The sequence below is a fragment of the Lissotriton vulgaris genome, unplaced genomic scaffold, assembly GCF_964263255.1.
Source record: "Lissotriton vulgaris unplaced genomic scaffold, aLisVul1.2 SCAFFOLD_2727, whole genome shotgun sequence".
Taxonomy (NCBI): domain Eukaryota; kingdom Metazoa; phylum Chordata; class Amphibia; order Caudata; family Salamandridae; genus Lissotriton; species Lissotriton vulgaris.
Window position 1 is genome coordinate 51,386 of NW_028240770.1, and position 22,570 is coordinate 73,955.

The window sequence follows — 22,570 nt, forward strand, 5'->3', positions numbered from 1 at the left end:
AAAGGAATCTGTAGTTAAAGATGCATCACCACAGTCCAGGAGCCACAGGAAAGGAGTCTGTAGTTAAAGGCGCATCACCACAGTCCAGGAGCCGCAGGAAGGAATCTGCAGTTAAAGATGCATCACCCCAGTCCAGGAGCCGCAGGAATGAATCTTTAGTTAAAGACGCATCGCCACAGTCTGGGCCCATTTAAAGCACAGTTTTACTTGCAACTTTAGGATAGTTGTAAATACACCCGTTCTTGTACATAAATGGGGGAGAGTCATACATTTACTTAGTGATTTCCGAAGTGCACTATTTCACAAATTGGTAGGTCAGGGTTAAACACAGAATCTCCTATTTGCACAGTTTCCTAGTGAAGTAAACCACACGTGGGGTGGTAGAGATTGTGAGGGAGCAGCCGAGGGACTACAATCCCAGTATAAGTACCTTTATAGTGGCCCTGTCTAGACGAAACATTTGGTGTTTATTTCCAGCATACTTGGGTAAAGTGGTAAAGCCGGGATTAGATGTTATGTCTGGTGGTGGTGCGCGCACACACCAGTGAATAGCCCACCTCGTTAAGGGTTGTGTCAAGGTTTTTTTAACATGATTTGAGATATCTGTTGAGCATGTTTATAAGGGCCTTCCCACCAATATTTTCATGTAAGAAGGTTGAGACCTTTTCTTTTTGTCGTGAAGCAAAAGCTGCTTGTTGTAGGAGACTACTATCCCCACAACCAGTCCATGACACTACTGACCAGAGTAGTCCGTTTCCAGTAACGTGTCCCTGAACACCTTCTAGCTCTTCCTTCTATGTTTGTGTTCTGAGCCCCTCCTTCTCTCTTCGGACTCACCAAGGATGTTTGGTCTGTGTGTAAAGGCGCTTTCGTGTTCTGGATTCATGTGAGGTGCCGAGCCCATTTCAGGTATCTCCCTTGTATCTACGTAGCCTCTAAAGTTGTGTGCTGTTCCATTCTGTTAGTGACAATCTGCAATCTCTCCTCTCACTGCATGCCCCGCCGCTGATTTTTAGAGTCACTCCTCGTATTGAAATTCTTTGTAAAGCAGATGACCCTTATAGGGAAGATTATAATCTTTCTGACACCTCTTGGTACGTAATATCCCATACCTGCCCCCCCCAAAAACTAACTCTGCATGATTTACTATATGGTAATACTTCCTTGGAATATTGTTCATTTTGCCCATGCTTCAGTCCTTATGAAACTAGTCTTTGCCCTCCCACCCTCTTGTCCACACAGTACCCTGAATCCTGCCACCTATTACATGCTCACCTCTCAAGAGAACTTACGGACAGAATAGAAGTTTTCCTGCTGGTCGACAAAGAACACCGTCTGTTAGTAACTCCACTGGGTGTAACCCCATTGGGGCCTTGCCTGTGATATTACATTGTTTACATCAGATTCTCCTGGGGCTTGGCCTGTTATTGCATTGTTTTCATCAGATTCTACTAGTGCCTGGCCTGTGTTATTGCATTGTTTGCATCAGATTCTTCTCTAGCCTGGCCTGTGTTATTGCATGTTTGCATCAGAATCTTCTATTGCCTGGCCTGTGTTATTGCATTGTTTGCATCAATCCTAGTGCCTGGCCTGTGTTATTGCATTGTTTGCATCAGCCCTAGCACCTGGCCTGTGTTATTGGGTTGTTTGCATGAACCCTAGTGCCTGGCCTGTGTTATTGCTTTGTTTGCATCAGATTCACCCAGTACCTGGCCTGTGTTATTGCATTGTTTGCATCATATTCTCTAGTGCCTGGCCTGTGTTATTGCTTTGTTTGCATCAACCCTAGTGTCTGGCCTGTGTTATTGCATTGTGTGCATCAGATTCACCCAGTACCAGGCCTGTGTTATTGCATTGTTTGCTTCAATACTAGTACATGGCCTGTGTAATTGCATTGTTTGCTTCAATCCTAGTACCTGGCCTTTGTTATTGCATTGTTTGCCTCAATCTTAGTACTTGGCCTGTGTTATTCCATTGTTTGCGCCAGATTCTCCTAGTTCCTGGCCTGTGTTATTGCATTGTTTGCATCAACCCTAGCACCTGGCCTGTGTTATTGCATTGTTTCCATCAGATTCTCCTAGCGCCCGGCCTGTGTTATTGCATTGTTTGCATTAGATTCCTCTAGTGCCTGGCCTGTGTTATTGCATTTTTTGCTTCAATACTAGTACCTGGCCTGTGTTATTGCATTGTTTGCATCAATCCTAGTACTTGGCCTTTGTTATTGCATTGTTTGCATTAACCCTGGTGTATAGCTTGTGTTATTGCATTCTTTGCATCAGATTCTCCTAGTACCTGGCCTGTGTTATTGCATTGTTTGCATCAATCCTAGTACTTAGCCTGTGTTATTGCATTGTTTGCATTAACCCTGGTGCATAGCCTGTGTTATTCCATTGTTTGTGTCAGATTCTCCTAGTGCCTGGCCTGTGTTATTGCATGGTTTGCTTCAATCCTAGTACCTGGCCTGTGTTATTGCATTATTTGCATCAATCTTAGTACTTGGCCTGTGTTATTCCATTGTTTGCGTCAGATTCTCCTAGTGCCTGGCCTGTGTTATTGTATTGTTTGCATCAACCATAGTGCCTGGCTTGTGTTATTGCATTGTTTGCATTAGATTCTCTTAGTGCCTGGCCAGTGTTATTGCATTGTTTGCATCAATCCTAGTGCCTGGCTTGTGTTATTGCATTGGTTGCCTCAGATTCTCCTCGTGCCTGGCCTGTGTTACTGCATTGTTTGCATCACATTTTCCAAGTGCCTGGCATGTAGTATTACATTGTTTGCGTCACGTGTTTCTAGTACCTGGTCCGTGTTATTGCATTATATGCACTGCTCTTGGTATGTTATTATTCTAATAGTTGCAGCTTTTCTACCAAACATGGTACCTTTTATCCTAATCATGTGCATCTGACTGCAAGGACACCACACTCTCCCTGCAGGAGCAGTCTATTTCCTATTTATGTAGCAACAGACAGCACAACATGTCTGCCAGAGATGTTGTATGGTCAGAAACAGTAAGACTTTAAACAATGAAGCTGCTGTAATAGACATCAAAACATCCATGTTGAAACATCAGCAGTAGGACAGTGGTACATGGAATGATATTGGTAGATTTATTTACAATTCTGTGCAGTGCGTGTCACTTATTGTTCTTTTCTTCCACTCTCATGAGATGATTTTACAAGTGAACTCTGAGCTCACTGAGTGTGGAGCTTCCACGAATCTCAGAGACTGGCGTGCTTGAGGGCAGGGGGGAGTGGCTTACCTACTGTTGTGGGTACTGACGGTTTGGTTGGCCCCAGGGTCGAACAAAGTAGTCATGCATACTCCTCCGCTTTTGTCTATGTAGGCTGCATGCAGCCTACATAGAGAAAATGGCCCTGCCGGGGCGCTCTCTGCTCTGCCTAACCCAGAACGACGCACAGAACTAATTCCCGTCCACCCAGAACTATACACGAGACTCCTACATCGGACCGGAAACGACCTCCAGACCGCGTGCCGGCACCCCTGCACGTGACCGGCCGACTCCATGTTTGGCCACCCCGGCCAGCCGGCCGCCTTCTTTCCTTTGGGCAGCCTCTGGCCGCTCCCGGCTGCAGCTAGGCGTGCGCGTCCGGCGCGCCCGCCCCGCCCAGGGGAGTGAACGACTCACCAAGTACCCGAAACCAAGGCGTCCATCACACCTCCGGCCCCCTCCAGAGGAACTGGTTGTCCTCACACCTCCGAAACATCCCTGGGGGCTGGTTTCGATCGCACCTTTTGGCTTCCTAGTGAGCTGGCTCCAGGCCTTGATGAGCGTCTGGGGTTCCCTGGACGCATGGTCCTAAAGCATCAAAGACACAGCCGCACAGACAATCAGGCGCCTGGCCCTCGGACCTCCGGCCCCCGGCCTCTGAGGGTCCGGACATCAAAGAGCTCCTGGACTATAAGACAGCCGGCCATCCATCTAGCCGGCAGTTGTATCTTGGACAAGAAAGCCCTGCTGATCTGATCGCGGCTGACCTTGAGGAGAACAGACTCTGATCCACCGAGCCCTGCTGACGTCGTCGCGGCTCATCCTTGAAACTAAAGGAACTGATCCTCCGGAGCCCTGCTGACGCTGTCGTGGCTCCCTCTCGAAGAGTAAGACCTGAACCACCGGAGCCCTGCTGACGCTGTCGCGGCTCCCTCTCGAAGAGTAAGACCTGAACCACCAGAGCCCTGCTGACGCTGTCGCGGCTCCCTCTCGAAGAGTAAGACCTGACCCATCGGAGCCCTGCTAACCTCGTCGCGGCCCACTCTCGAGAACGAGAGACACTTGCTACCATCCCGAGCCATGCGGACGCTGTCGCGGCTCCACCTGCCTACGAGTACGACGAAGTACTCCTGACCAAGCCCTGCTGACCTCGTCGCAGCTTGAAGAACTCTCTGGTCCGGCTGGACCATCAACGCTACCCTCATGACCATCTGAAACTGAAGTGAGTAAGACAGCAAGTCCCATCGCCAGCCCCCGTACCCCCCAGTTCGAGGATTGAGAACTGTGCGCAGGGTGCGTGGCGTGCCAGCTGGCCCTCTAAGACTGTCCCGCTTCCCCGTTCCCTTGTTACGAGACTTTCGCAATCCCTCGATCGCTTTGTATTGCTCCCTACTTTTATCTTGATAAAGTTCATACTTGATAAAGATTCACGGTGTGGTGTCCGTTCGTAAGTGTGGAGTGTCGACAGTGTGTACGATCAGTCCTCCCCGGCGGGGACCCCCCCTCGATAAGACTCGGCAGTAATTGTGGGAGAGGAGGTCTCGGGTGGTTAGGAGAGTCCTCTTGACCCCTGGGGTCACCGCCTTCCAACATTGGTGGCAGCGACGCGATACGAACCTACGTCTAAAGATCGTACCACTGACACACTACCTGAACCCACACGCAGCAGACGCACGAGAAAGGAAGAGCAACCATGACGACTACAGAATCTGGTGTGAAGACCACATTCAACAAAGACCTCTTGGAAGACTACACCCATAGAGAGCTAAAGCAGTTCTGCAGAGAACTGAGTATCCCGAGTACCGGACTAAGTACAAAGGAAGATTTCCAGAAAGCACTAATCGCTTGGGTAGAATCCGGAGCACCTCTCCCCCCGACCGAAGACGAGGGAGGGAGGCCACATACCGAACCCGGTACACCGGCCGGTGAGAGAATCCAGCAACCGACCCGTAGCCCAGCAACCGGGAGAGATCGGTCATCGGAAGAGATGGCCGACCGAGAATGTGACCGAAGCCATGAGCTCGAACTGGCGCGCCTCAAATTGGAGGGCGAACTCAAACTTGCAGAAAAGAAGTTGGCGGTTGAGCAGTTGCGGCTCCAGGGAGAGCTAGAGGAGAAGAAGCTCCAGAGGGATCTGTATTTCAATCTTTGATTCCTGTTCATCTGAATTGTTTCTTTTCAATCTGATGTATTAGGAGGTGGGCAGATGTTTCTTTAAGGGTTCAGGATGAAAGCTCGTGAATAGCAGGCTAGCGTTTCTATCTGTAGATTTATGGAAAACTTTGGTGGTGATGACATTGTTATTCAAGGTGATTTGAACATCCAAAAATGCTATAGCTGTGTTTGAAACACAATTCAGATGAACAGGAATCAAAGATTGAAATACAGAAACAAACAGAAAAGTATAAGTTGAGAGGTTATCCTGTTGATATTTTGGAAAAAGCATCAACCAAAGTTGAGAAAATTAAGAGAAGTGATCTATTGGCTACCAAGATCAAACAAGAACAACGGAAAACCATTTGTGTTTTAAAATATTCTTCAGACTTTCGCAAAATCCAAAACATTCTCAACAAACATTGGCATTTGATCCAAACTGAACCAGATCTTAACACCTTGTTCGACAAGAAAATCACGTTCGCTTTTCAAAGGTCTAAAAATCTGAAAGAATTGTTGAACATTCCGACCAAACCTAAAACAGCTTGGAAAGGCATGTCTAAATGTTTCAACTGCATTCATTGCAACAATGTTATCACTGGAAGAACAATTAGTCATCCGACAAAGGGTTTTCCAATCAATTTGCATCACTCGAGCACATGTGACACTGCCAACTGCATTCACCTAATTAAATGCCCATGCGGAAAAATCTATATTCGACAAACAGAGCGTAAGATTAAGGTCCGCATCACGGAGCACAAAAGCAATATTAGACTGAGCAACGTGAAATCAGCGTTGGCAAGCCATTGGAAAGAAATGGGTCATCAAATTTCTCAATTAAAATTCATGGTTATCGAGAGTATCCAGCAACGCCCAGACATGGATCCTGTGAAACAGAGACTAAGGGCAGAATTTTATTGGATAAAAAAACTGAATTCAACCCAGCCCTTCGGGCTAAATGACCGGATTGAACATGCATGTTTTCTATGATTTGGAACTTTAGCGTTGACTTTTGACATCTTCTGATCCCCGTACATTTTTCAAGTATCTTAATGTTTGAATTGTCTGTTGATCACAGAAAGTATTTCAGTCATTGTTTAGCACAACACTACGTGATATACATAAAGTTTTGAGATTCAAATTTTGAACTTCCTTTCGACTCTTGGTTTGGTAAATGGAATAGGTTTCTCACATGATCGGTGTCACTGGGCCGCCATTGGCCGCGGGCCCGATCAGGTGATTTAAATCTCGTGACCAGAACTTCCGTTCACACACGCGGAATTTGAATCCCAACCGTGAAGATGCTGCTGCGTCCCGTTACTCGTAAGTGATAATGCGTTTGATTTAGAGTTTTTAAAATGCAATTCTTGAGTTTCAGTCGTCAGAGTCAAATGTAGCTGCTAGTTAACTTTAAATGTTTGTGGTTTAATTTTGCAAGGAGCTATCACTTTATGAGTTTTCGATATCACGTTGTGACAAAATGCAATGTTTAATGTTGTAGTATATTGTATGAGTGACTAATTTGGTCCTGTTTGCGCTTAATTTTCAGACCCCTGACGAAGGGTCATGTTGTTGTGGACCCGAAATGCATTGGGTGAATGGAAACACCTTTGAGAATCAGTTTATGACGACATAAGAATGGAATTATGTTCGCTATGAATTTCTGTTCATAAATATACAACGTACCAACGATTAAGATTTGAACTATGCAAATAAAATTGATGAACTTGAAATAAGAAAAACTTGGAGTAGGAACTTGTTTTCTGCGTAAAAAGAGTGCTCAGCCTTGGGGATAGTGGGTTCTACCCTCAATAATTGTTGACAGCGTGAAGAATGTCGCCACTTGCTGGGACAATTCTCAAACCTCTTCTCCCTCACCCCCGGCGTCACCAGTTGGTGCGTCCACGACGTGGACACCGGGGACAGCCCTCCGGTACGGCACCGAACCTACCGAGTCCCTGACCGAGTTCGAGCCTGCATCAAGGCTGAGGTCGACAAAATGTTGGACCTAGGAGTGGTGGAAGCCTCCGACAGCCCATGGGCTAGCCCCGTGGTCCTGGTTCCGAAGGCAGCCGCCCCCGGCACCGTTCCTGAGCTGAGGTTCTGCGTAGACTACCGCGGACTCAACGCAGTCACCCGAACCGACGCACACCCCATCCCCCGAGCCGACGAACTGATTGACCACCTAGGATCGGCTCAGTACCTTCGATCTCACCAGTGGCTACTGGCAGATCGGCCTCACGGAGAGGGCCCAAGAAAGGTCTGCTTTCTCCACTCCGGATGGCCATTTCCACTTCAGAGTGATGCCCTTCGGCATGAAAAATGCCCCCGCCACCTTCCAGCGACTGGTCAATTAGGTCCTAGCCGGGTTGGAAAGTTTCAGAGCAGCGTATCTCGACGACATTGCGGTGTTTAGTTCTCACTGGCCCAAGCACCTGCACCACCTCTGGGAGGTGTTGGACGCCCTGCGTCGAGCCGGGCTCACCATTAAAGCTAGCAAGTGCCAAATAGGACAAAGCTCCGTGGTATACCTCGGGCACCAGGTCGGAAGCGGCCTCGTAGCCCCCCTCCAACCCAAGATAGACGCTATCACTGCCTGGGAGACCCCCACGACCCAGACCGAGGTGCGGGCCTTCCTAGGAATCACAAGGTACTACCGTAGATTCATCAAGGGGTACGGGAGTATTGTAGGCCCCCTCACCGAGTTGACAGCAAAGGCCAATCCCAAGAAGGTTAATTGGACCCCCGCCTGTCAGAAGGCATTCGAGGAACTGAAACAGGCCATGTGCACCGCTCCAGTACTATAGGCCCCTGACTACTCCAGAGAGTTCGTGGTCCAGACCGACGCCTCCGAACATGGCATTGGAGCCGTGCTCTCCCAGGTGGACGACCATGAGATTGATCATCCAGTAGCCTTTATCAGCCGGAGGCTACTATCCCGGGAGCAGAGATGGAGCACCATCGAGCAAGAGGCCTTCGCTGTAGTCTGGTCTTTGAAGAAGCTGAGGCCCTACCAGTTCGGTACCCACTTCCTGGTCCAGCCCGACCACCGTCCTCTCTGGTGGCTCATGCAGATGAGAGGAGAGAACCCTAAACTGCTACGCTGGTCCATCTCCCTCCAAGGGATGGATTTTACTGTGGAACACAGGCCTGGTGCCGACCACGCCAATGCCGACGGCCTGTCCCGCTTCTTCCGCCTCAGCGAAGAGAACCCCCAAGAGGATGGGTTGTTCTCCTCGTCTTTCAGCTGGAGGGGACGCATGTTGGACCCGGCCTCGTGGCGTGGCCCTCGCTGACCCCCATAAACCCAGAACGACGGACAGAACTAATTCCCGTCCACCCAGAACTATACACGAGACTCCTACATCAGACCGGAAACGACCTCCAGACCGCGTGCCGGCACCCCTGCACGTGACCGGCCGACTCCATGTTTGGCCACCCCGGCCAGCCGGCCGCCTTCTTCCCTTTCGGCAGCCTCTGGCCGCTCCCGGCTGCAGCTAGGCGTGCGCGTCCGGCACGCCCGACCCGCCCAGGGGGGTGAACGACTCACCAAGTACCCGATACCAAGGCGTCCATCACACCTCCGGCCCCCTCCAGAAGAACTGGTTGTCCTCACACCTCCGAACCATCCCTGGGGGCTGGTTTCGATCTCACCTTTTGGCTTCCTAGTGAGCTGGCTCCAGGCCTTGATGAGCGTCTGGGGTTCCCTGGACGCATGGTCCAAAAGCATCAAAGACACAGCCGCCCAGACAATCAGGCGCCTGGCCCTCGGACCTCCGGCCCCCGGCCTCTGAGGGTCCGGACATCAAAGAGCTCCTGGATTATAAGAAGCCGGCCATCCATCTAGCCGGCAGTTATATCTTGGACAAGAAAGCCCTGCTGATCTGATCGCGGCTGACCTTGAGGAGAACAGACTCTGACCCACCGAGCCCTGCTGACGTCGTCGCGGCTCATCCTTGAAACTAAAGGAACTAAACCACCGGAGCCCTGCTGACGCTGTCGCGGCTCCCTCTCGAAGAGTAAGACCTGAACCACCGGAGCACTGCTGATGCTGTCGCGGCTCCCTCTCGAAGAGTAAGACCTGAACCACCGGAGCCCTGCTGACGCTGTCGCGGCTCCCTCTCGAAGAGTAAGACCTGAACCATCGGAGCCCTGCTGACCTTGTCGCGGCCCACTCTCGAGAACGAGAGACACTTGCTACCATCCCGAGCCCTGCGGACGCTGTCGCGGCTCCACCTGCTTACGAGTACGACAAAGTACTCCTGACCAAGACCTGCGGACCTCGTCGCGGCTTGAAGAACTCTCTGGTCCGGCTGGACCATCAACGCTACCCTCACGACCATCTGAAACTGAAGTGAGTAAGACAGCAAGTCCCATCGCCAGCACCCGTACCCCCCAGTTCGAGGATTGAGAACTGTGCGCAGGGTGCATGGCATGCCAGCTGGCCCTCTAAGACTGTCCCGCTTCCGCGTTCCCTTGTTATGAGACTTTCGCGATCCCTCGATCGCTTTGTATTGCTCCTTACTTTTATCTCGATAAAGTTCATACTTGATAAAGATTCACGGTGTGGTGTCCGTTCGTAAGTGTGGTGTGTCGACAGTGTGTACGATCAGTCCTCCCCGGCGGGGACCCCCCCTCGATAAGACTCGGCAGTAATTGTGGGAGAGGAGGTCCCGGGTGGTTAGGAGAGTCCTCTTGACCCCTGGGGTCACCGCCTTCCAACAGGCTGCCTAAAAGGTTGCCAGGACTCCAGAGCAAGCAGGAGCTGAGGCGGCGGCGCCTGATGTGGTCCTGGAGGAAGCAGGTATGCGTTTTTATTTTATATAGATAAGATACTGATAGATTACCACCCCCAGCATGAACTCACCCGCTTTGCCGTCTGCGACTGTTCACATGACTCCATGGGATTTGATTAAACGTTCCCACCATAAATGCTTCTTCTTCCTAAAATTATGGAACCCTATCATTGAAAACAATTGAGCTATATATTTCAACAGTAGGGGTCTTCTTTGATTGACAGTGCATGGTAGCCCTATTTGCATGAATTTGCGAATTAGTTTACCAAGGTTCTTACGTACAGTGTCAACTGATCACCATCGTTTCTCAAGCTGACAAAACCAAAAGCGTTCTCTGTTAACAAGCAAGATGCTGTCACGGTTTTCCCGCGTACCTTATCCTCCGACGCATTTTGTAGAGAAGGCTTGTGCAGTGGCATAACAAAAGTTGAAGGGGCAAGGTTCATAGAGGGTTAAATCCGGAGCTCTCCAGCGTGAGTACAGTGCTGAGGGGGCTCCCCGTACTGCAGGGGATGTGGGGGCCTGTGTTACGCCCCTGGGCTTGTGTCGTTGATAACTACTCAGGAACTTCTTTTCCTAACCGCATAGCCACGTAACAGTTGAGCTGAAAAAGACACCGGAATAAAAAGAAGATGGTGTTTTCCCAAGTGGAGTATTGGTTAATAAAGATAGGGTAGACAATACGGTTATTTTAACCCCTTTGATGCTCATGACGAGCTCAGCTCGTCATGAAGGACACCTCTCGTGTGCTCATGACGAGCTGATCTCGTCATGCAAAAGGGGATTCTGAAAATTACAGCACAGGAGGGAAATCTGCTTAGCAGCCAAGGTGTTAACATCTAGTACAGTTATCTGCATCAACAACGTTCTTTACTAAGCTCTCAACTGTGGATTACCGTTAGCATCCTAAATTCCGCAGCCTCTGCACTGTAAAACCGAGCAAAACAAATCAAACTTGAATACAATATACATAGCATGTGCATATTTACTGATCTGTTGTGTCCTGCAAACGCTATCCAATTCTGATGACAGGCTTTTCAGGAGTCATAGGAGGGTTGAGCGCTGAAGTGCCTGGCATGACCTGCAAGAACTCTCTGCCTGTTTTTGCTTCCTGCCGAGCTGCTTGTGTTCCTGCTTGGAAACCGGCATCTCTCCTGACACACCATATTATCTGCTGTTTTAAAGATGTTGCCGTGTTGTATGTTGATAATATCTTAATAGCTTCCCCTGATTGGGAATACGATCTAAATGACCCGTCCTCCAGTTCACCCTGCCAGAGACGTATCTGTGCACCACGGATTGTCTTCCCTGCAGTGTCGTCGACCAGGTGCCAGACAAGCAGGAGGCATCTCACACTCTCACTGCCTGTTATGTGTGGCTCAGTCCTTAATCTTTACGAATGTGAACTTTGTTATTATTTTCCTGGTAACGCACTGTGTAGCTAGACTCTCATTCACAGAGGCTGCAGAGGCCCCAGAAGTCCTCTGCGGGGCTTCACGAACAAGAACACATAACCATGGGGTCGGGCCACTTTTATCTTGGCTGTTTCCAGGTGTAGTCGCAGCAGGGAATGTACGAAAGCAGTGGGAATCGTGAAGGTTAGTCATGAATACGAGTGTTTTTCACTCCCCATCTCGTGCAAAGAGCCAATGGGTGGGTCAGTTCAAGACTTAGGGCCAGATGTAGGTAATCCAGATTTACCGATTCTAAAATACCTAATTTTACTGATTCGATATTTTAGAATCGGTAAATGGGATGTAGGTATTCATTCGGTAAGTATTTCCGAATCGGTAAGATTCGGTAAATACAATACTGATTCGGTAAAAGGTGGAACACATTGAAGGGTGGGAGGTTGTCACTTTGACACCCTGTTGCACCCCTGAATAGTGTATGGGGGCACATGTGGCACACATACATGCCCTAAGGGCATGTATGTCTGCAACATGGCACTGTAATAATTAGCAAAAAATTGCTTCTTCTGGGGTTTTCGATATTTACCACCAACTTGTAGTTGGTGGTAAATAACGAATCCTAAAATTGGAAAAGCACTCATGTGAGTACTCCCTTCATTAAGGATTCGATAATTAATTTACTGAATCGGTATTTAAGAATTCGGTAATTTACTGATTCCTTAAAGTACCGATTCTGTAAATTATCGAATCCTTAAATTTGGCCCCTACATCTGAAAAGCCTAATACCGGTCGGTAACAGCCGAAATTCGGTAATTTCGGCCGTTACCAACCGGTATTGGCCCTTAGTAATTTTTTTAACCTAGCTACCTCAATACTCTTGGCATTCGCCCTTCTTCCAACAGACATGTATCGGAGCTGGCTGCGTGCTTAAGAATTACACCACAGGCTGCGTACGTACATAAGAATCATAAGTGTTTGTTTTATTAAACATAATTTTCATCTGCTATTGTGTTGTACAAACTGTGAAGAGTTCTTTTTTTTTAAAATCGGGGCTGCATTGTGACAGGCGTTACCAAATCAGAAACAACCTTTGTCTGCAATTGTTTAAGCAGTTCTTAGTTCATTAATTATTAACTTCTTTCGAGTGGTAGATGTATTCAACTTTGGTCAGTGAAATATAAAACGTGTCTTCGTAACTGCTCCGCAATGACGTCGGGAATAACACCAATTCATCAGAAAAACTTTTCATTCATTGGCTAGGATTTTTCTCACACCGAGGCTCATCTAAAAGCTGAGTGAATGGAAACTGGCAGGCCTCGTTTTTTTAAAATCATGTTTTGAAAATATTTTCTTCTGTTCGATATGGCTCTGTCTTTGAATTTGCCCCCATGCTTGTCTATGCACGCTGGAAGCCACTGAACATGGACTCTACGGGTATCACTTGTTGTGAAGTAGTATGTGGGATCTGTCTCTGTGTAGCGTGTGGTAGTAGCGGAAGGCCTTATCTTAATTTAGGGTAGGTTTGGTCGGTCTGTGTTTTGGTGCAGGGTGTTAATAGGAATGACGAATCAGAGGTAGGAGTCCGAATAGTGGGATTACACTCTCAAATTTGCTTGAAAATGCACCATTTGCACCCCCCGTAGGTGGTTCAGTCTTGCTCGCTCGCCACAGTGAAGTACAACAACTGTTTTATGCTACACCACTTTCAAATGTTACCATTCACCAGTGAGAGAAAGCCCAGGTACCTCTAGTTTTGAAATGCTTCCTGCACGGGATGTTCCGATACAGTGGTTGAATTAAACCTTGGAGCAGCACTTGTAGTGTTGACTTCTGGAGTCTTGTAGTGTGTGCTGGATGCGGTAGGACTGTCTCAATGCTCTACGGAGCTCATAAAATCCAGACTCTCATTCATCTCATAGCTCGAGCTCTGTGGCTTGACCAGCAGAACTGCAATAAAGAAGATGACCTAGACCAGTTCTACCTCTCCCGACCTTTGAACTGATCATTGCGGAAAGAATCCCTTGTCTGCAAAGCAGATCTACACAAGGCACAGCTGACAGAAGTCCTGCCTGGGAGGAAGATATGCACAGGGCGCAGCTGACAGAAGCCCCTGCATCAAAGGAAGATCTGCACAAGGCGCAACTAACCGACGTCCAGCCTGGAAGGAAGATCTGCGCAGAGCACAGCTGACAGAAGTGCGGCCTGGGAGGAAGATCTGCACAAGGTGCTGCTGACAGAAGTCCTGCCTTGGAGGAAGATCTCCACAGGGCACAGCTGACAGAAGTCCTGCCTGAAAGGAAGATATGCACAAGGCGCAGCTGAGAGATGTCCTGCCTGGAAGGAAGATCTGTACTAGGTGCAGCTGGCAGTGGTTCCTGTCTGGAAGGAAGATCTGCACAAGGCGCAGCTGACAGAAGTCCTGCCTGGAAGGAAGATCTGCACAAGATGCAGCTGACAGAAGTCCTGCCTGTAAAGAAGATCTGCACAAGACGCAGCTGACAGAAGTCCTGCCTGAAAGGAAGATCTGCACAAGACGCAGCTGACAGAAGTCCTGCCTGTAAAGAAGATCTGCAGAAGGCGCAGCTGACAGAATTCCCTTCCTAGAAAGGAAGATCTGTACAAGGTGCAGCTGACAGAGGTCCTGCCTAGAAAGTAAGATATGCACAAGGCTCGGCTGACAGAAGTTCTGCCTAGAAAGGAAATCTGCAGAAGGCGCAGCTGACAGAAGTACTGCCTAGAAAGGAAGATCTGCACACGGCACAGCTGACAGAAGTCCTACCTGGAATGAAGATCTGCACAAGGCACAGCTGACAGAGGTCCTGACTAGAAAGGAAGATATGCACAAGGTGCAGCTGGCAGAGTCCTGCCTGGAAGGAAGATCTGCACAAGGCGCTGCTGACAGAAGTTCTGCCTGAAAGGAAGATATGCACAAGGCGCAGCTGAGAGATGTCGTGCCTGGAAGGAAGATCTGTACTAGGTGCAGCTGGCAGAGGTTCCTGTCTGGAAGGAAGATCTGCACAAGGCGCAGCTGACAGAAGTCCTGCCTGGAAGGAAGATCTGCACAAGACGCAGCTGACAGAAGTCCTGCCTGTAAAGAAGATCTGCACAAGACTCAGCTGACAGAAGTCCTGCCTGAAAGGAAGATCTGCACAAGACGCAGCTGACAGAAGTCCTGCCTGTAAAGAAGATCTGCAGAAGGCGCAGCTGACAGAGGTCCTGACTAGAAAGGAAGATATGCACAAGGTGCAGCTGACAGAAGTCCTGCCTGGAAAGAAGATCTGCACAAGGCACAGCTGATGGAGGTCCGGCCTGGAAGGAAGCTCTGCCTGGCGGTGATCTCAAAGCAGTGAGAGACCCACAAACCACAAGATCCTTCAAGCCCAGCTAGCCACACTGGACACAATGTACATCAAAGGCCTGATTCAGATTTCAGCGGATGGTTTATTCCATCACAAATGTGACAGGTATCCTGCCCGCCCCATTAAAAATGCATTACATCCTGTGGCAATTATATTAAGGCAGACAGGATAGCTGTCACGTTTTGATTAGGCCTTGGTGTAGTTAGCAGAGGTTTACTCTGCAGAACTCCACGAAACTCCACACTCTGCGGACTTCCGCAAGTGGCAGAGTTTGTTAAATTGCGCTGCTCTCACTGATTCAGTGCCAGGAGTTTGTCCCGCATTGTAAAATGAGCATGAACTGCACTACGTGTCATGCCAGAGAGCGCTGCTGCTTTCTGCCGCTCAATTGACATTCTAATTGAGTGGCCGCTTCATCAATGAGAATGGTAGATTTGTATACTCAAGTGGTCACGACCTCCCGCAATGAGAAATCTCGCCAGGAGGAGGTCTAGTGCATTATATTTTTTCACAAGCGCTCGCCACCTTACCGTTGGCGAACCGCTTGAGAAAAAACCTCAGTTCTGTATCAATTTGTGGCCAAAACTTCGGAAGCTCCCCCGGCAGAGCGTAATTCTTCTACCACCCCTAGTTTTGAGGCAATAATCTGTTGGACAAACTCCTAACTAGGCCCTATGTCTGCAATAAGTGTTGTGGAAGAAGTGAGATCCATGGCCTTGTGACTATCAGGCCATTATCTGACTTCTGATAAACCCCACAGAGTGAGTGTGCAGCCACAGGGCAGTAGGGGGACGAAGGACAGGAAATGAGTAAACTTGAATATGAGAAACATGGAAAGGTAGAAATGCTGCATCAACTGTGGATAAGTGACACTTCCTCCCGATCTTCCAAATGCCCTTCCAGTCACAAAGTGGCATCCAGGCCCCCAAACGGACAACATCATGCCAGATGCCATGTAATGGTGGAAAAGGGGGAAAAAAGAGTAATATACACACATCCGCTGTGGGGATATGTCAGGTAAAATATTGGTTGTGATGGATTCTTTATAAGTACTAAATGACTGATATTGTTGAATATTAAATTATATGAATCAACCTTTGTTTGCCTTATCTGGCTTCTAATGTATAGGATGGGCCTTACAGTGAACCCCTCGTTCTGTTTTACACAAAAGCCCTGGAAGGAGCTGTATCTTACAGAACTTTATCTACTTTAGGAAGAACTAAAGACCTGCTTTTTAAAGTTGTCTTTCAGGGCCAGAACAGGGTGTTGTAAGCTTCACTAGTTTCAGGCAGATGGACAGATGTTATGGCGATAGGAAACCCCCCTCAACTCACAATATTGTTCCAGTCTTCCAGGTACAAAGAAACCATAAATGCTTGAACCAAGGGAGCTGTTGAAAGTGTCAAAAGAGACTTATGAACAGCGAGGTAAAGACAGGAGTTGGCATTTGAGATGATCTTAAGTGAATAGGAAAGGAACGAGAAGAAGTGTGTGAATGGAGTTACTTTTTTTGTATACTTCGTAAAGAGTTACTGGAAATTTTGCAGCCCCGCCTGATCAATCTCTTTTTCTAAAATCTATTGTTGTTTAAATGAAATCTTGACCCTATGCGTCTATCTTAAGCTATACCTCTAGCACTTGGGTGCCCCGGGAGCGCCCTTACTCTGTAAACCCTGGTAAATCACCCCCTTTTCAGACATTAGTAAGATGTCACCTGATCAACATAACTTTTAGTTAAATATCTGTGTATGAAGAAATATTCCTTGCTACGTTTTCAGAGGCGGTAAAGAAGAGGGGGGAGATTTGCTAATGATTTTGCACTGTTTTTGCGTCACAAAAGTGGCACAAAATGGCACAAAATCTTTTTTCCTAATTTACTTTCCAGCGCTAAACTTGTTTTGCGCTGGAAATAATGTAAAAGTAATGTGACCCTGCGCATAGCATTGTTTCGCATTACTTTGTGCCATGGGGGCCTGCCAAGGGGGGTGCATGGGCGTTCCCATTCAACCACCCAAGGTATCTCATGCTAAACCCAATTTACCAAATACAGTAGATAGGGTTTAGTGTGAGAAAACTGCACACTTTTAAACTAGGTGCAAGGAAGGAGAAATGCTTTCATTTCTCCTTCCTTTTCTGACTTTGCATGTGTGCTGCACTGTGCAACACGCATACAAAGTGGGAAAAGCTTTCCCTTGTGTCTGACATAGTATTTTGTACAGGAACGGTGTCCTTCCTTTACAAATGTTATGCTGGACTCACACACACACTCCCGGCGCTAAGGTGTGTGCATGGCCCAGGCCCGCTGTAATCGGTGCCAAAGCAAGGGAAAGGGAAGGAGAGAGCCATATCTTTGAAAATATGGTGCTCTCCTGCTCCCTACCTGTTGTGCAATGCAGCACAGCCTCATGGGGGGGGGGGGTTGCGCTGCATTGACTGGAGATTTGGTAAATATCGCCCGAAATGTCTTATACAACTAGTTAAACATTGTGAATTCTCATTCCATTATGTTTCAATTTAGTCATTTTTAATATCTTTACATCCAACAGAAAACAAGCCTTGAATGTGTGAAATGACCATCAATATTGAAGCGAATGCTGTAAATCTTCAATAATAGCAGAAATAATGAGCTACAGTATTCAGGAAAACATCAGCACAGTCGGCGACAGAGAAACCTGCACACAAACTGACAGTTACTGGAAGAAGGAGTCAAGGGCAGTTCAGAGGATGTAAGAGTCTGAGCCGGCAGGATGGAAGATACAACTTTACCCGCAAGCGTGCATACCCATAACCCAATCTAAAGGCACAATCGGCTACAAAGACACCTTCTACGTATTAGGAGTGTGGCAAAAATTTGGTGGCTATTGCATTGTATTGTTAAAACAGAAATTAAACGTGAAAAATACAGCACACATTTAAAGTGTGTGAGAAAAACACAAGTACTCTATCAGCCCTATTGGCCCATCAGGAAATGCAGTCATGGGATGTAGACAAATATATACCCGACCCACAGACACTAACCAAGAAAGAAGAATCATACACCTGCAGCAAGAGCTTTAGTTTGTCATCACTATTCAAGCTTCATCAGCACACGTACACTGGAGAAAAAACATTCAAGTGCAGTGAATGTGTAAAGAGCTTTAGTAGGTTATCAGAACTACAAATACACCAGCGAACACACACAGGAGAAAAGCCATTCAAGTGCAGTGAATGTGCAAAGTGCTTTAGACACTTATCAACCCTCCAAACACATCAGCGAATGCACACAGGGGAAAAGCCATTCAACTGCAGTGAATGTGGGAAGAGCTTTAGTCGATTATCAGGCCTACACATTCATCAGCGAACACACACGGGGGAAAAACCCTATCATTGTAGTGAATGTGACAGTAGTTTTAGTTACTCTTCAGCATTAAGGTCTCATCAGCGAACTCACACAGGAGAAAAGCCATTCAAGTGCAAAGAATGTGGGAAGAGCTGTGGTCAGTTATCAGACCTAAAAAGTCATCAGCGAACACACACCGGGGAAAAACCCTATCATTGTAGTGAATGTGACAGTAGTTTTCGCAGTTCTTCCGCATTAAGGTATCATCAGGGAACTCACACAGGAGAAAAGCCATTCAAGTGCAATGAATGTGTAAAGAGCTTTAGTCACTTATCAAACCTCCAAGCACATCAGCGAATACACACAGGGGAAAAACCATTCAAGTGCAGTGAATGTGCAAAGTGCTTTAATCGATTATCAAACCTCCAAACACATCAGCAAACTCACACAGGAGAAAAACCATTCAACTGCAATGAATGTGTAAAGAGCTTTAGTCAGTTATCAGAACTACAAATACACCAGCGAACACATACAGGGGAAAAGCCATACCATTGCAGTGAATGTGACAGTTCATTTATTGACTCTTCACCATTAAGGATCCATCAGCGAATACACACAGGGGAAAAAACATTCAAGTGCAGTGAATGTGCGATGTACTTTAGACACTTATCAAGCCTTCATAGACATAATCAAACACACACAGGGGAAAAGCCATTCAACTGCAGTGAATGTGGGAAGAGCTTTGGTCAATTATCAGTGCTAAAAAGTCATCAGCGAACACACACGGGGAACAAACCCTATCATTGTAGTGAATGTGAGAGTAGTTTTAGTTACTCTTCAGCATTAAGGTATCATCAGCAAACTCACACCGGAGAAAAACCATTCAAGTGCAATGAATGTGGGAAGAGCTTTAGTCAATTATCAGACCTACAAAGACATCAGCGAATACACACAGGGGAAAAAACATTCAAGTGCAATGAATGTGGGAAGAGCTTTAGTCAATTATCAGACCTACAAAGACATCAACGAATACACACAGGGGAAAAACCGTATGATTGCTGTGAATGTTTGAAGAGCTTTAGTCGGTTATCAACCCTACGAAAACATCACCAAACCCACACAGGGGGAAAGCCACTCAAGTGCAATGAATGTGGGAAGAGCTTTAGTCTACTATTAGAGCTACAAAGTCATCAGCAAACACACAGGGGGAAAACATATAAGGGCACTGAAAGTGAGAAGGGCTTTTGTCAATTTTCGATCCCACACTGCCCTCAGTGAATACACTCCTTCATTTAACTCACATGAAAATAATGCTAGAGATGCAGAGATTCCGGAAAGAACTTAAGAACATCAAAAATAATATTGACCCATCTGAGGACATAGACAAGAGCTGATGAGTGCAGTTATTGTGAGAGGAATGAATTACAGAAAAAAATAAAATTCAAATTATGTACAACATTGAAATACCAGATGATAGAAGACCCGACAAGCAGTAAAGAAGAAAAGCAGAAAACAGTGTTTGCAGAATTATAAAAGTGTGTGTTTCCAGTGATTGTTCATTTCCATACACATAGCAAAGCGACATGATGCACCAGGATACACAGTGGGAGTTGAGCACAATGGCACAATGTGGACTAAAAGAAAAGAAACATTGTTGATTTTTATTTGGTGAAGAAGAGATACAAAGAAAAACATTAAATCGCACCTGACCACACAGCCTGTAAAAGCAACACTGAGCAATACTGGGACTAACAACGGTATTTTCAGCTAACTTGTCGGATTAGTAATAAAACCTATAAACTAAACACACCCAGAGTGGACATGTTGCCAGGGCTCTGGAGATGGGAAGCTTCATTAAAAAAAATTTATGTATTACTATTAACACATGCCACTGCATTAAATGTAATGAACTATAGTGAAGCACAGGTGTTCAAGAGATAACCTATTTTTAGATTTAAAAGAGCATATACCTTGTTTTTAAGTAACGTTTGCTGCATCTATTACAGACTGGTATTAGTTGATGGATCAGCTTGTGCCTTGGGCCTTATAGCTAAGTGTGACCCGTGGCTCCTCTCCGACTTGGCTCTCTCTATTAATTCAGTGTCTTGCCAAACTCTACTTTTTACCAGAATTGAACCACTGTAAGCAGCAGACTCTGAAGAATGTGGTGAAATAGCGAAAACCCACATCAAAAGCAAATATGTGCCAGGACAATCCGTTGCACTCCCAGCAACTCGTCTTCCATTCTGATTGTCGCTTGTCCTCAAATGTTCTGAAGGATTTGTTGTATGAATGCCAGAAGTGGCAGTGACATTCATGAAGCTAAAGCTAACAGGACTGTGTGGGAGATAGAGAGGGGGAGAGAAAACAGAGGCGAGAGAGACAAAGAAAGGGGGAGCAAAAGAAAGAGAAATAGAAGGAGGGGGAACAGCAGGTGATTTGTATTCACCTTAAAATAGAAGAAGCAGCCAAATACATGTCAATGTGTAACATCATCAGAGAAACGGGCTGAATACCTGTGAATTTATATATTTATTTTTAATGCCCATAGACCCATGTCATGAAAATAAACAGGGAACAAATAAGGAAAATAGTGATGGAGCTCATTATCATATGCAAATCACAATGGCGTCACATGTAGTGATAAATGAATGGTTAGTACCGCTGCACTCTCTGTTATTGTGGGTTATCCAGATAGTAGACAAATTTTCAATACTTTGGGTTCTCATGGTGTTTACCTCCTAGTCCTTGAGGTGCAAAACAAAACGTGAAGCAGAAGCCTTACACCGTGTAAGGTCAAAGCTTGTGCACTCCAGAAGCGCGCCGACTCGTTATGTGTTCATAAAGGAACAAGTAAACTACAAATGTATAGATCGTAATCTTGTATATTTTCAACAAATTACTTATATCATCATCATATTTCCTCATATGATTGAAGATCCCTATTTCCAATGGTATATATACAGAAGTTTTTCAAAATCCGAATGTTTAAAGATTTTCAACAGTAGACATTATCCCCTATGTATTTCGTGCATAGCACTTCATCAGGGGGAATCAGCTCTAGTAACTATTCTCAATTTTGCAGTAGCTTCACATCACTACACATGTAGTGATGTCACAAGAAGTGATGTCAGGCCCTCAATAATTTTCACAGAAAAGGTTCACGGCCTGTTTTAAAAACAAAAAACAAGAAACATAAAATAATGTAAAAAGAAGTTTTTGGTTTCCGTTTTAATACATTATGTGTTTTTCCCACTGTTTGTAACTAAACTCGGAATTGACTGAAAGTGTAAATATTTTTAAACAGATATGTGGAACTTGGAAATTACATTTTTAAACAGTTTTCAGCAAATAAATAAAATGTGCTTTGATTTGCGTTTGTTTCCTGACGTTCTTTATCCAGCCCCTAAGCCCCAAAGTGTTTCACATTTACAGTGTATTAAGCAATAGAAGGGCTACTTTTGTTTAGTTCTCTGTTCCTCTCTTGCGCCACTCACACAAATAAATAAAGGGAACACTGCTAGTGGGACGGATAGTTACAAACACTCTGAGGCCTGTGTTTGCAGATGCAAGAAGCAAAGTAACATTTCCCAGTCGTTGGCTAAGGAGCTAGGTGCAACTGAGTCCCTTTTCTAGATAATAGTGGGGGGACCCCATCAAAATGTGTCAACCCCGACAAGTCCTGTGCTGATAAAGCAAAAGTGAATTTGAGTACTTTACGATGAATTGAAATGAGAGGAAGAGAAGAAGAGAGCGAGGTGCATGATGTATTAAAGAAAATGAAAAAAAGAGACGCAAGACTTTACCCTGTTTGTGTACAAGCATTTTACGTAAACAAATTGTGCTGTGCATTTTGAACAGGCTGTCACACCCCTTTGTATGTAAATGAGCTTCTGTAATCAGACACCCCACTCTCCCATCTCTTCCAGCGCGGATGATAATGTGAAGACTGAAAGGTAGTCACAAACAAGGGCTACATTGAGAAATAATCGGCTTCCAGGTCACACAGCTGTTGTTATGAAGTTCTTTATTCGTTTTTTAATTTACTTTAATTTGCAGCAATTCTCCAGGTTACTTTTTCTCAGTATATTGCTTTATATCGCTCTTTGCGCTCCATCAGTTAAACGTGAGGTTTGATGTAGGATTTGACCATGTCCCAATCCCTTTCTCATTGATTTGTCGGCATGTGTTGTGTCCACACACTGGTCTAAGATGGGCCTTCTCAAGGTAGAAGGCGCTGTAAAAGAAACAATAAATCAGACATATATGAAATTGTATGTAAACAAATGTGTGTCTTTCAG

General features: G+C 46.3%; 1 protein-coding gene across 1 annotated transcript in view; it reads left to right on the plus strand.

The window, feature by feature from the left end:
• LOC147672878 (uncharacterized) overlaps positions 1-21,644 on the plus strand; it is a 52,355-nt gene extending 30,711 nt beyond the window's left edge. The window contains exon 2 of the mRNA XM_086947956.1: positions 17,497-21,644. Coding sequence (XP_086804082.1) covers positions 17,919-19,547 — 1,629 coding nt within the window. The 5' untranslated portion in view covers positions 17,497-17,918 and the 3' untranslated portion in view covers positions 19,548-21,644. The remainder of the gene's footprint in view (positions 1-17,496) is intronic.
• The last annotated feature ends 926 nt before the right edge of the window (positions 21,645-22,570 follow it).